This window comes from Dipteris shenzhenensis, chromosome 29, assembly GCF_047967505.1.
Source record: "Dipteris shenzhenensis isolate YYH24624 ecotype China chromosome 29, Dip_SZ_1.0, whole genome shotgun sequence".
NCBI lineage: Eukaryota > Viridiplantae > Streptophyta > Polypodiopsida > Gleicheniales > Dipteridaceae > Dipteris > Dipteris shenzhenensis.
The window spans coordinates 47,906,720-47,919,859 of record NC_141624.1 but is presented as its reverse complement, the minus strand read 5'-3'; the positions used below and the strand labels follow the sequence as shown (position 1 = coordinate 47,919,859).

Below are 13,140 nucleotides of genomic sequence, written 5' to 3'. Positions count from 1 at the left end.
TTTCCTCGTTAAGCATTAATATCCTCGATGATGCAATCTTGGAATGCTCTATGTATCTAGTAAATGGATTCCTAGGTAGCCTTATATAGAGGAAGACGATGCCAAGCAATCAACACCGTAGGTATCTTCTAGTTCAAAACAGCCATTTCTCCCTGGTCTAGGATTCTTGCTGGCTTGCGCATTGCATTTTCTTCTAGTTCTTGATACATAACAATTCCATCAATTAATGAATCAATTGGTTGCAAAAATCGGTGTAACAAAGATACATGAGACACTGGATGCACCTTGCAACCTTGTGGTAATTCTAATTGCTAGGCAATCTCGCCTATTCTCTTTGGAATTAACCATGGCCCACAATATTGGGCTGATATCCTCATGCATTGTTCCGTATAACTAGGGATTTAGCATGTGAAGGAATCTTGAGAAAGACTTTCTCTCCTTCGAATTCTCCAAATGATCTTTCCTCTTCCGCATTTTTCTTAGCTCTGTCCATAGCTTAGTGGATGTTTGAATTAGCGAGTTCCAACATCCTCCACATCTGGATTATATAATCTGTGGCACTAGGTACCTTCTGTAGACTCCCACTGTCGTTGGATTAGATGGTCTAAATCCATAATTCAGTTTGAAAGGACTCATTCTGTGGATGAATGCTTTCTATTTAGATGAAACATGTTGGTTAGAACAAATCCGCTACTTGCGGGGCAGTACTGACTATCTGGTCGGCCATCTTGGTAAGACTTTCAACTACTACAAGGATAGAATGATGCCCTCCTTGTGTGTGTGGCAGATCAACTATACAATCGATGGAATCGCTCTCCCATCTTTCCTAATCGTATTTCCAATGGCTGTAAGAGGCCAGGTGCCTCATATGTACGTCAGTACATTTATTATCTTATGTAGATTTGATAGCTCTGCAGGGAACATGGGAACTCAATCTGGGTTTCATGGAAAGTTCCCAGTCATGTAGATTTGAAAGAAACTCAAATTAACCCCTGAACCCTCATACTACATGCCTTACAATGCGGGGTTAGTGGACCTCTTTTTTTGGCAGAAAGGACCATTTTCAGGTATCCTTCCAGCAGATCATGTTTTTAATTCAACAGTTTTTAAAGCCTGTGTTGTGCGTCTCTTTCTGTATCTATATAGAGATGTGTGCTAAGAGTATGCAGGATGGAATATATGCAGGCTTCATTTCAAAACTTGAACGTTTTATCTGAAAGATATTTGGAACAACACTGCCCATTGTGCAGCTTTCTATGAATTAACTCATTTTTTTGGATTGATTGGCAGGCCTTCGAAAGAACCAAAGACTTATTGCAAATATTGTGACACCAACGACAAAGGCGAAAACTCACGATCTTCCTATATCTGGAAAAGAGGTAGTCTATTAGTATTGTAGTGATGAGTGTTGATTGCACGAGCTTTGTTAAATGCCTTAGGATGCAGACTTTGTGGAAGATATATCAAAGTAAAACAGTCCAGCAGCTAGTCTGCAGTCCTTGCGTGAGTAGTAATTTTGTTACAGATCTGGTTGCAGCATGTCTTGTGCATCAACATATGTAAGTTCATGCCACACCTTCAATAAAGAACAGGTACCTGTTTGATTGCTTGATTGGATCTTGGTTAGTGGTATTCAAGGATAATGGCAGCTCAATGCTGCTCAGCTGCAGTCAATATGGCATGTATATTTAGGGCTATGTGTAAACACATGCAATTGGGTTGCAAAAGGCTGATAGCTTTTCTGGGATGTGTATGTTTTTGCTGTCTTTTGACTACTTTTCTGTTGGGATTATTATGGTCACCGTGAGCCCCAATATGAAGAGGCATGGGGGAGGTGTAGCAGCAGCAAAATAGGGTCTGAGAGAGGCTGCCATAGGGCAGATCTGAGAGAGAGAAATGTTGGACAGTGGCTGCCATGTGGACAGCCTGGAAGGCTGTCACATGAGCAGCACCCATACCATGGATCAAGGGCTTTCTATGTGGCTGTGTACAGCCAGCCATGGGGCCATGACCAAGGCAACATGGGCTGGGACAGGACTGCGTCAGCAGCCTGGGGCAGAGAAGGCCCTGCAAGGGCAGCCAACATGGACTGCCAGGGCCGTGAGGTCTGCAGAAATGTACAACAGCTGGTCTGCAGAAATGTACAGCATGTCAAAGTTATGCTGGAGCAGGTGGAGCTGATAGGCTACTGGCACGTGGTAGTCAGGCGGCAAATCTGGAGCAGATCTAGGTCAGCAAACAGATGCAGACATGGTCGTCCAGTCTGTAGATGTGGTCGGCATATTCCAAGGCATTCCAGCCTATAAAGGGCCCAAGCCTTAGGCCTTCTTACTCATTCAGTCAGGGAGTCTGGTGCTTCAGTTTGGGCTGCAGTTCAAGCAGCAGGGAGGTTCAGAGAACTCAGTGATAGAGCCTCACAACAGTCCTGTGCCTTACCATTGGCTGCAAACCAAAGCCATGAGAAGGTGAAGGATCAGGGTACAAAAGTACCTCACCTTTGGGCTCTCCATCAGAGCAGCAAGGAGGTTTGTTTGGAGGGCATCTACTCAGCCCACTCCAGCTCTTGGAGAGCACGCAAGCTGACACTGTTTTGAATGTGCCTGGAGGAGGTAGGAGAATAGTTTTGTGGTGTCAGGGGTCCATATCTAGGCAGTACCTTAGCTGCTAGATGGTGGCACACAGTGCACATCTTTGTACAAGGTTTTGTCCTTTGGAGAAATTCATATTTACTGTTTCTACTCCCATGTGCATGGCTCATTAATTGTCTGCATCTATCTATATTCTCTTGTGTACAGGTGTGCACAATAAGGTAAAGGATTGAGAGTTGAGTGAACATTGTGTGATTTTTGGGAAAACTTCTACACAATCTTTTGCTGCTGCGGGAGTGTTGGCTACAGTAAGCAACCTCCATCTCTATTTTCTAACATGGTATCAGAGCCTTGAGGAAGACTCACGAGCGTGGCAAGCTCGAATGGGAAAAGCTTTGGAAGGAGATCTCAGTTCAGGTACAAATTATCTCCTACGTCTGAAGGACAGGTACCCTTGCGAAGGAGCGTGACCACGATTCATATAGGTGTACTGGTCCTAAGCCTTTCACTGGTCATGGCTGTACACTACCCATCCCAAATTTTGTCGACTTGAGGAAGCTTGACGGTACATATTACACTCTTTGGAAGATGAAGATTCGGAGCCACCTGGTGGTGATCTGGGAGATTATGATAGGAGTAGAGTTAAGGTTTTAGGACATCAATAATACTGCTGGGGTAGTGGTGACACCAACAAATCCTGATACAGTCAGAGAGTTGGTACTGCGTGATGTGGCCCTAGCCATAGTCATTGGCATGACTGCAGCAATGGTGCCTATGCCAATGGGTCTCTAGTATACTTGGGGCCTGTTAAAATCCACCCTAAGTATACATAGGATCTAACTATCTCAACTGGCTCGTTTGCAACTGTGCTAGAGCTAAGCCTCGGAAGTGTTGAAGATCATAACCTTGGTTTTACTTAAGTTGACCTTCATGACTCTGGGAGGTGCATGGGTCATCTCACAGCTACATCATCTGTAGATAGCAGGATGGATATGACATATCGTGCCCAAGTCGATCCTCAACCTTGTAGTGTGTCTCTACAAAGGATGCCAACTCATCTATGTAAAGGCCAAAGACAGTAGGGGAGAGAGGGCTTCTCTGCTTCACCCACACGGTGTTGCATGCCTCTTTCGACATTCCTTGTGGTGCACACTTTGCTTATAACAGTGCCATGATTGCCCATATAACGTAATCCTCTCATACAATGCCATGATTGTTATATAACACCTCTTTCGACATCCCGTGTGATGCAACTCTGCTGGTTAACTCTCATATAGCACCATCATTTGAATGATACATCTGTGTGGAGGGGTCTCCTTGCAAAATCTGCTAGAATAATGTTATGTGGCATGCACAGATCATTGGGGATAGCATCATGACGTGTATTCTCTCAAGCGAGTCCATTCATCATCTCTCTCCATAGAGGTTCATTGGTCGAGCTAGAGAGTCAAAGAGGAGCAATTTCATGTTCACATGCTGGATGCGTGCTTGGAAACAGTGTCTCTCTAGTCTCGACAATGAAGCATGCCCTTTGGTAATTGTGCCTATGCTATGGGTTTCATAGTATAGTTGGGGCATGTGAGAATCTGCCTTAGGTATACATAGGATCTATGCAACCGGCTCTTTTGCAATTGTGAAGGTGTGCTTTGGTTGAGCCTCATAAGTGTTGAAGATCAGAACCTTGGTGACCTTCATGACTTGGCTCTCACAAAAACTGTGCAAAGTCGTCAGATGCATCTGTCATCTCACAACTATGTCATATGCTAATAGCAGGATGGATATGATATAACGTGCCAAAGTTCATTCTCAACCTCAGTGTGTGTCTCCACAAAGGATGCCAAGTCGTCTATGTAAAGGCTAAGGATGGTAGGAGACAAAGGGCACCTTTGCTTTGGTCCAATGGTGCTACATGCCTCTTTCAACATCCTCTGTGGTGCACACTCTAACTCGTAATCTTCTCATACAGTGCCATGATTGCCCATATAGAGTCATGTGCCATATCCAAGACTTGGAGTTGTGCAATGAGTTGAGCCAGTGGTATAGACTTGAAGACATTCCGGAAATCCACAAGCAGCATTATACTCTTTGTTTCCGGAATCGGGCCTCCTCTATGAGGGCTCTCAGGGTGAATATGTGATCCAATGTGGGGTGGTTCTGTTTGAAACCGGCCTGCCTAGCTGCTCGCATGTCTGCTCTTGTAGCATGCTTGCTAATGTGTATTTCAAGAGATGACCATATACCTTGGGCCATTAGATGGCCAACCATGATGGTCTGGTAGTTACCTTCATCCCTGGGGTCCTTTGCCTTGTGAATGGTGTTTGTGGTCCAAGAGGTCAAAAGGCCTTTGCAAAAGCTTCATTGAACATCTTGGCTAGGATTGGAGCAAGCATTCTCGACTCATGGGTTAGGGGTGTTGCATGAACATCCTCTTGACCCTTAGCTTTTCCATTCTGTAGCTTCTTGTGATGGTCTCTTTCAGGCGGGTGTGGTGAAGACCATGGATAGGTGGGATGAGGAATGCCCTATAGGTTAGGTATAGGAACATCGTAGAGTGCGTCCATATACACTTTCCAAAGATTGGGGGTCCTTGATAGGACATGGTGATCTTCTTTCGAATAGCTTCATCCAAGTTTCTTTGGAGTTAATGCTATATATTGTATGCAAGAGTCCTTGTTTATGGTGAATGAGAAATTGTCGTTTCTTCTATTGCACCAAATGTTGATACTGTTTTCGAGTTTGTTCCTTATTAGGGTGCGTAAGCGCTATTTTGTACTCGCCATCATACCAACTATTTTGAGGTATAGACCCTTTGGGTGCTCTCCTATGTTCTTGATTGTGTATGGGAAGGAGTGTTGTTTAGAATGTGCATGGAGTTAGTGAGGAGAAAGAGCTTTGTTGTCTCTGTCTGATTGCTCATCCATGTGGTCTAAGAGAGTGGTGAGATACCTGCACGAGATGTGATCTAGTGAATGATCAAAATCGTATTGAGAGTATGAGGAAGAGGTGGGGCCTATGGTTCTTCCTGTATGGGTTTGGGGAGGGTTAGTGGTTTGGTCTTGACATAAGGGGGTGCACTATGAGATTAAAAATAAGCAAGGGATCCCATGATGTAGTCTACCGCATTGTGTCCATTGTAGATGAGCAGCTCCTGATTGGTGCACATATCTCCCGTACTATGTGAGAGGAAGATCAGGTGTGTGTGGCCTTTGACTTACAGCTGAACTCTCCAATCTGAAGATTAGTCGTGCTAAGGCATCCCCCTCGGAAGCCAAGATCTGCGCTTGTGTTTCCCTAGCCTTGGCATTGAAGTCATAGTTACCAGGGAACACTGTTCCCCCTTGCAGAACAGGGGGAATGCTGTCCCTAAGTGTAGGGAAACTCGTGTTTCACGTTCCTGGAATGTGGACCTGGTTTGGAATGCTAAGGGACAACATTCCCCTATTCTCGAAATGCGTTCCCCCGCATTCCTTTTTTTTTGCGCAGCATGGAATGGGTACAAGTCCCAAAATCAGGGCACATCATTGACTTGCCTTACCGCTTGGCCCCCTCCACTCTCTCCTATCTAACTTACTAGCGTCTTGCCTACACTCACCTTTTGCATGGCCTCCTTTACTTGTATTTTACATATTTATATGCACTAACATCTATAGTATTCTGGCATTTGCACCCCTATGGCATAATGAGCATTGCAAACATCTTCATCAATGTACATTTGAGTTTGCTATGGATTTTTGTGTGTTTTGAAAAGTTTAAAGCTGAAATGGAAAATTTATTGCTTTTAAAAGTGATTTTATTTTCAGATTTCGGTATGTTTTTATGTGATTTGATTATGTTTCATATAATGTGGTGTTCCATTCCCGCATCTTGAAACCTTCCCGTTCCGGCATTGGACATTCTTGGACCATTCCCGTTCCTCGGTAACTATGATTGAAGTCCTCCATAAATATGACCTCACCTAATTGCCTATATCTCTTGATGTGCCAATAAAGAACCAGGAAAGGTGAATCTTCCCTCTCCTTGAGGCAGTCTTTGCATAATCAGATGTCTATGGAGGGATGTAACGTGCTGCAATGTATGCATCTATGGTTTGGTATCTCCTGAGTTGGATCCACATATAGCAAGCATGCTCGTCCATGCTAGTGAATTGCTATCTGTGACTGAGGATGAGATTGGAAAAGGAGTGAGCCCCACATCCCTTCATCCATATGCGTTTGTGATCGGTATGGGGTCTGCCATGTGTACCCATGTACTGTGGGTAGTCAGGTGTTGAAGATCATAACCTTGGTTTGTCCCAAGGTTAACTGTCATGTCTCTCTCTGTAGAACATCTCTAGAGCCTCTAGATGTTTTTGCAATCCCTTTGCTGAGGATGATATGAGGACTATGTCATCTGCGTACAGTAGTATCTGCACCATTAGGTCAGCCTAAAAGTGAACCCTCTCCACCTAGGCAGTATACAAAGGAAGTGATCTCATCGATATAGTGCTCGGACAGAGTTGATGAGAGGGGGCAGCCTTGTTTCACTCTGATAGTGCTCTCAACCCAGTCTGATAGACCTCTTGGGGCACGGGCCCTTCCTCTGACAGGCTCATATAGACTCATGACCCCACAGATCATGATCTCTAGGAGCTGCAACTCTTGTAACCTCCTGATTAGGCGAGAACGTGGGACTGTATGAAATGCCTTACGAAAGTCTATGAAGCAAGTGTATACTTTCTGATGCCTCCACTTCGCCTCCTCAATGATAGCCCTCAAGGTGAAAATGTGGTCCAAGTTGGAGCACCATCTCCTGAAAACCTACTTGTCCAATGTCCGTGACCCTCTGTGTGGTTGCTGATCTCCCTCTCTAGTATTGACCCATATATCTTAGCCAGAGTGTGGCCAATCATAAGAGTGCGGTAGTTCCTAGTGTCCGTGGGATCACCTGCCTTGTGTATCGGTACTATGGTGGTGGTGCTTGAGGTAGGCGGGAAGCCATGGCATACGACATGGTTGAACAGCTCTGCTAGGACCAGGTTCAAGACCTCCTGTCCATGTGCAAAGTGCTCAGTGCGTATTCCCTCATGATTTGGTGATCTCGGATTATGAAGCCGGAGAAGGGCAGCCCGTACATTCTGTGCAGTAAACAAGTGACACTTAGTGGGTCTAGGCATAGAGGACATATCATGTGGTGTCTGACCCGGGACATCATAGAGAGAGCATGCATATGTATGCCAGATTGTTGGATTTGTTATGGGGATGGGTAACTTCCCCTCCGACAAGAATCCCCATCTCGTAGTAGGATCTCCTCCGCAAAAGGATCCGATCACCTCATCCATCTTGTGTATGAGGAAAGCCTGCTTCTTACGCCGTGTCACTCGGCATGAGATCCGCTTTGCCTCTGGTGAAGTCAAATGTCCCAGCGCTCGCTCACGTGTGAGGTGGGCTCTCATCTCTCTGCACTCACCGTCAAACCAAGGGTTTTGGGGCATCTTCCCATTTGGAACACGTGCAGATCAAGTTGTGGGAAAGGATCTAGTGGCAACATTCTATATCACTGAGACAAGGGTATCTGATGCATGTGCGAGGTCCATACCCTCTTCAAGTAAGGCTGGAAGCTCGGAAGCCAGGTGGTTCACGTACACCGGGTCAAGAGCACGATCAAAATGGATTTGAATGCGAGTGGGTGGTAGGGGGTCCCTCATGGTTGGCATGGCGGTCGATATACGGAAGGCAAGGTATGAGTGATCGGTCCCGAGTGGAGGAAGAGGCACAATAAAATTGCGTATCCGTGGGGCAAAGGCTAGTGGACCCAATCGGTAGTCCACTGTACTTTTCCCCCCGCCATGTGGGAAACAAGTGAGGCCACTAGATGATGGCCATCTGCGGAGACCGCTATATATGATCAAGTCATGTATAGCCCCCAACTTGAGTAGGTGCCTCCCAATGTTGTCACTAGTACATCTACATCTGCCGACTGCCTCACGATCCCCAGCTTTGTTGCATCCATCTCCGGTACTATGAGGGAATCCTCATCAAAATCTAGCAAGCCAACTTGTATGTTGCCAGTATGTGCATTGAAGTCACCAAGGAGGAGAGTGTCCCCTTGTCTAGAAAGCTCTATGATGTCAGCATGAATAGTCTCATAAGGGATGTGCTTGTCAGTGGTGACTTCTCGTGCATACGATGATGTGTATGGGGGAAAGTAACAAACTGCAATAAAGGTCGGGCGTGTATCTGGTAGCTGAACTTGCACCCACATATGTCATGCGTTCTCCTCTCTCCGGATCACAAACATGAGTGGGCTCAGATGTGCTCTGAAAAGGACCACCACACCTCCCGACCCTCGTATCCCACTGTCTCCTCTCATCTTCTTCTTGTGGGCGGATTCCCAAATATATCCCATCATTGTCGACAGCCTTCTCTCCGGACTCTCATGTGTCTCGGTGTAGAAGATCATGTCTCTGTCAGTGTATGTCTCCAAGGAACCACGTGGGTCTTGGACGAGAGGGTGCCATTACAGCTCCCTACTGCCATTTTCAGTCCATTGTGTGCACTTGTCCCGTGGGTTTGACACCGTCATAACTCCCCATCTTCCTTCTCTTCTTTCTCCTCCTTATCTCTTCTCTCTCGGATGGCCACCCTACCATCCCTGTATGCAGCCCATTTCCCTGCTTCTCTTGCTGCCCTCCCTCCAGTGCTCCTGCTGCATGAGAGTAAGATCATCATCCAAGTAGATCATAGTTCCCTTCAAGGTTGTCCTCATGCTCATGAGGGTGGACTTGTCCAATGCCGTCTTGAGTTTTATTACTAGTGGCGTTATTGGTGCATCTGCCTTGCCCACCCTCCAAGCTGTCTCACAAGTGATATTGACCCCCATTTTAGTGAACAAAACCTTGGCATCCGCCATTGGTGTGGCTCCTAGCGGTAGGCCTCTTACTAGGACATTTAGTGCCTTGATGGCTCTTCTCTTTACTCCTCTAAAGCTTCAAAGATAAACTCTTTCTTTGGGTGTGGCTCCTAGCAGTAGGCCTCTTACTAGGACTTTTAGTGCCTTGATGGCTCTTCTCTTTACTCCTCTAAAATTTCAAAGATAAACTCTTTCTTTGGGGCTCTTGTGCTCTGCAAGGGGCCTATGGAATGGGTGTGGTTTTGCGTAAATGATGGTTTTCCTTTGAGAAAAGTCATGTTGACTTGTTTAGGCTGCTATTAAGAGTAATTATAGTGGTAATTTTATTTAGTTGGAACTTAATGGTTAGATTGTGGTATCCCATGTTATTCCCCCAGTGTAACTTCTCTTTCCTTTTGCAGGGCCTTAGTGGCATTGCCACTTGTTTGACCACATATTTCCAATATAGCATCTTTGCCTCACCCTTGCTGATTTGTTGCTTGAGTTCGGCATGTTTTCCTTGCATGGTTGCAATGTCCTTCCTGAGTATAGCATTTTCCAGAGGGGGGGGGAGAGAGAGAGAGAAAGAAAGAAAGAAAGAAAGTGAATTATTGTCCACTAAAGGCCAAAATGGGCCCATGGGACATCAAGAACTCTGCATACAAGATAGCACAAAATCAACGTGCCACAAAGAAGAGGCATCGTCGAATATCATCTAAGTGCTACGCAATACAATGCAAGTGAAAGTACATAATGTCAAATCTGAGCCTAAATACAAAGTAAACTAGATGCAAGAAAACCGCCTCTGGGTGCAAAATGGGGGGATGAGTACAATATGCCAATGCAAAGATACAAGTCCAGGTGTCACGGAGTCTGAGAACCAAAATAATACTGGAAATCCTGTCCATCGACTCTGCCTCCTGCAATGAGAGTACAAATCTGAGCAAAGGTGAGGTGAGCGGCTGGTGGGGCGAGATCTCCATGAGTAAGTCTCCTCCGAAAAGCTGCCATCATCCTGGATCGTCTGGAGATGAAGCGGCGAGTACGTCCCCTATGTAACAAGATCCTGCGGCGTCTACAAACCATCTCATATGTACATCCACAGGGTGGAAGCATGTGTCCTATGTGAGCTCTGACCTCCTCATGCTCCTCCTGGTCTCTGTCCTCTGGTATAGCGAGCGAGAGAGAGAGAGAGAGAGAGAGAGAGAGAGAGAGAGAGAGAGGTAATCAGCTTCAATAATGTAAGGGGTCAATCTACATGGATGTTCTCACATTACTGATCATGGCTGTAGATTGTGGCAATGGGCCTAATGTCTAAGAGTGATTTTGAAGAGGTTCGTGACAAGGCACTAGCACTCTTTGCATTTGGGCAGGTAATCAATTTCTTTGAGAATAAGATAGTAATGGTCCCAAAATACTTATTCTTTCCTGAAGTATGCTTAAATTCAGGCGTCAAGTTAGAAATTTATACTGTATATCAAGGTTGGATTTTTGCGGTTGATTCGGTACATGTCTTTGATGAAGTGAAGTCATTTAGTTGACATGTGGTGTGAATATTTGTTGTATTTTTTCTGTTTCTTCCAAAAAGGAATTAAGCAGGGAGTGAACTAGCAAGACTTCATTGAGTTTCACTAATGGGGGTTTGTACCGGCCCTGTTGTGACAAAAGCAGCATGTTGCCTTGGAGCATGGCCTAATCTTAGTGGACACAAAGTACGAGTTTGGGAAGGCCAAGGATGGCTCTATTCTCCTTCTTGACGAGGTAACTATGTTGGTACTTCAAAAGCTTTGAATGTCTTTTATGTTTTGACATGCCATTTCAAATTTGGGAGTCGTTCACTACCCTATAGGCTGATACATTTTTTGGTGGATTGGATCAGTCTATTTTTTAGGGATCATGTATGTTTGGAGAATTCTCTTTCTCTCTCTCTCTCTCTCTCTCACTCTCTCTTTCAAATTTATATTAACATTTCATTTCATATCATTTCTCTCACACAGGTTTGGAGATGAGGAGACACACACACACCTCTTGTTCCTTTTAGAGATGAAGAGACACACACCACGTCATATTTTTTGACAGGGTGATGACCATAGAGAACATATGTTGAGAGCTTTTGGTATCATATGACCAGATGCTTCACAGACACTTGTCACATTTTTGTATTAGGAGGAATGATAGGACCAGTGAGCAATTTCTAGCGTCGGTGGCCAGGTAGAGATACAACTGGTGCCATCATGTAGATAATCGATGTCGTCTCTATTCATATAGGTCATGTTACTAGTGCTGTTCACATCAATGAATCCAGGAAGCTGATGGCAATTACTTGGGACTCATATCAGTGACAGTGTTGAGACAATAGGATAGAGAGCCCGAGGGTAGGCCTTTTTCAACTCTCAACTACTCTACACTAGATCCAGGAGGGTAGGTACGGCTTTAATTGTTGCCCTTTGTATTTCAGAAGAAGTTTGACACCGTGCCTTATCAAGAGAGTACAGGAGCTACACATAGCTGGGAAGACTATGTGAGATGTAATGGCACGTCATCAGAGTCTAAGGGTGAGTGTACCCAAGTTGATGGATGAAGGAGATTTCCCGCATCATAGGGGTCAAACAAGGTTTCCCTGTGTGATCGACCTTCGATCTCTACTTCAAAGGTTTGCCTACGTCTATTAACATTTTCAAAGGAAAGCGATCCCCCTTAGCCTAGGCAGTGGTGAGGTTGTTCTTATGTTGTCATTTGCTGATAGTCTTGGACTTTACACGGAGCCCTTCCAAGGATTTTGTGATCAAAGAGTCTTGAAGGTATCTCTTCAATAATTCTCTGAGATTTGACATTGAAACCATCTTGTGCATTCTTGGTATGCCTCGTTTAATAGAGAAAAAGCTGGGAATCCAATCCATGCGATAAAGCCTGATCTATAGTTTACACTGTTAGTCCGATCTGATCTGGCCCTTTGAAAGGTCGTGGACCAATTGCTTGAGCTTTGCCATGTGTCCACAATGAAAACAGTAAGCCAAGGCTAGGAATATCTGGCCCATCCATGAGAACTCTCCTTGCAAGCCACAGCTTCGCGGAGCTCAAATATAGAAGCTTATGCAAATGCTTTGCAAAACAAGGGCTACTTGCTGCTGTGCCCAACTATCAATCCTCACCTAGTATCCCAAATATCTCCCGATCTTCTAATCCTTTTTCAATGCAAGAGAGTGTGCACCCTCTTAAGAAGGAGGTGGCCTCCTCCACATAAAGTGCCTTGTCATATGTGAACTTTGCATCTAGCAAGTCCCGTCGAATTAAAAGCTGCTCATTCACTAGACTAGGCGCTTGTGATCGTGGAAAGGTACGGGCTAAGGGTAGTCTTGTCTATCCCATCTTGAGAGGGAAAGGGATCTCTTGCGTGGCCCCCATAAGAAGCTGGTTGGCACTATCTGAATAAAGGGCCAATGCAGGTGATTTAGAACTTGGAGAAATCCACAACCTGTGCATGGTGTCCTCCAAAAAGACCCAATCCGCTTTTTGATAAGGCTTCTCAACATCGAATAGGAGGACTATGAGAGTTAAAGTGTTGCCATGCCCAATTTATGGCCTTATAAAAGGTAGAGTTATTGTCCAAGATACTATTTTCTTAGACAAAACTAGTCCCTGTATCACGAATGAGATTAAGGAGTGGAAGAAGGGGATGACTTCA

General features: G+C 45.1%; 1 protein-coding gene across 3 annotated transcripts in view; it reads left to right on the top strand.

Annotated features, from left to right (window-relative positions):
• PUR7 (purin 7) overlaps window positions 1-13,140 on the top strand; it is a 72,568-nt gene that overhangs the window by 21,591 nt on the left and 37,837 nt on the right. For 2 of the 3 annotated variants that reach the window (XM_087400377.1, XM_087400375.1), the window contains exons 5-7: window positions 1,291-1,379; window positions 10,748-10,828; window positions 11,124-11,216. In XM_087400377.1, coding sequence (XP_087256503.1) covers window positions 1,291-1,379; window positions 10,748-10,828; window positions 11,124-11,216 — 263 coding nt within the window. The remainder of the gene's footprint in view (window positions 1-1,290; window positions 1,380-10,747; window positions 10,829-11,123; window positions 11,217-13,140) is intronic. The other variant, XM_087400376.1, reaches the window with a different exon arrangement.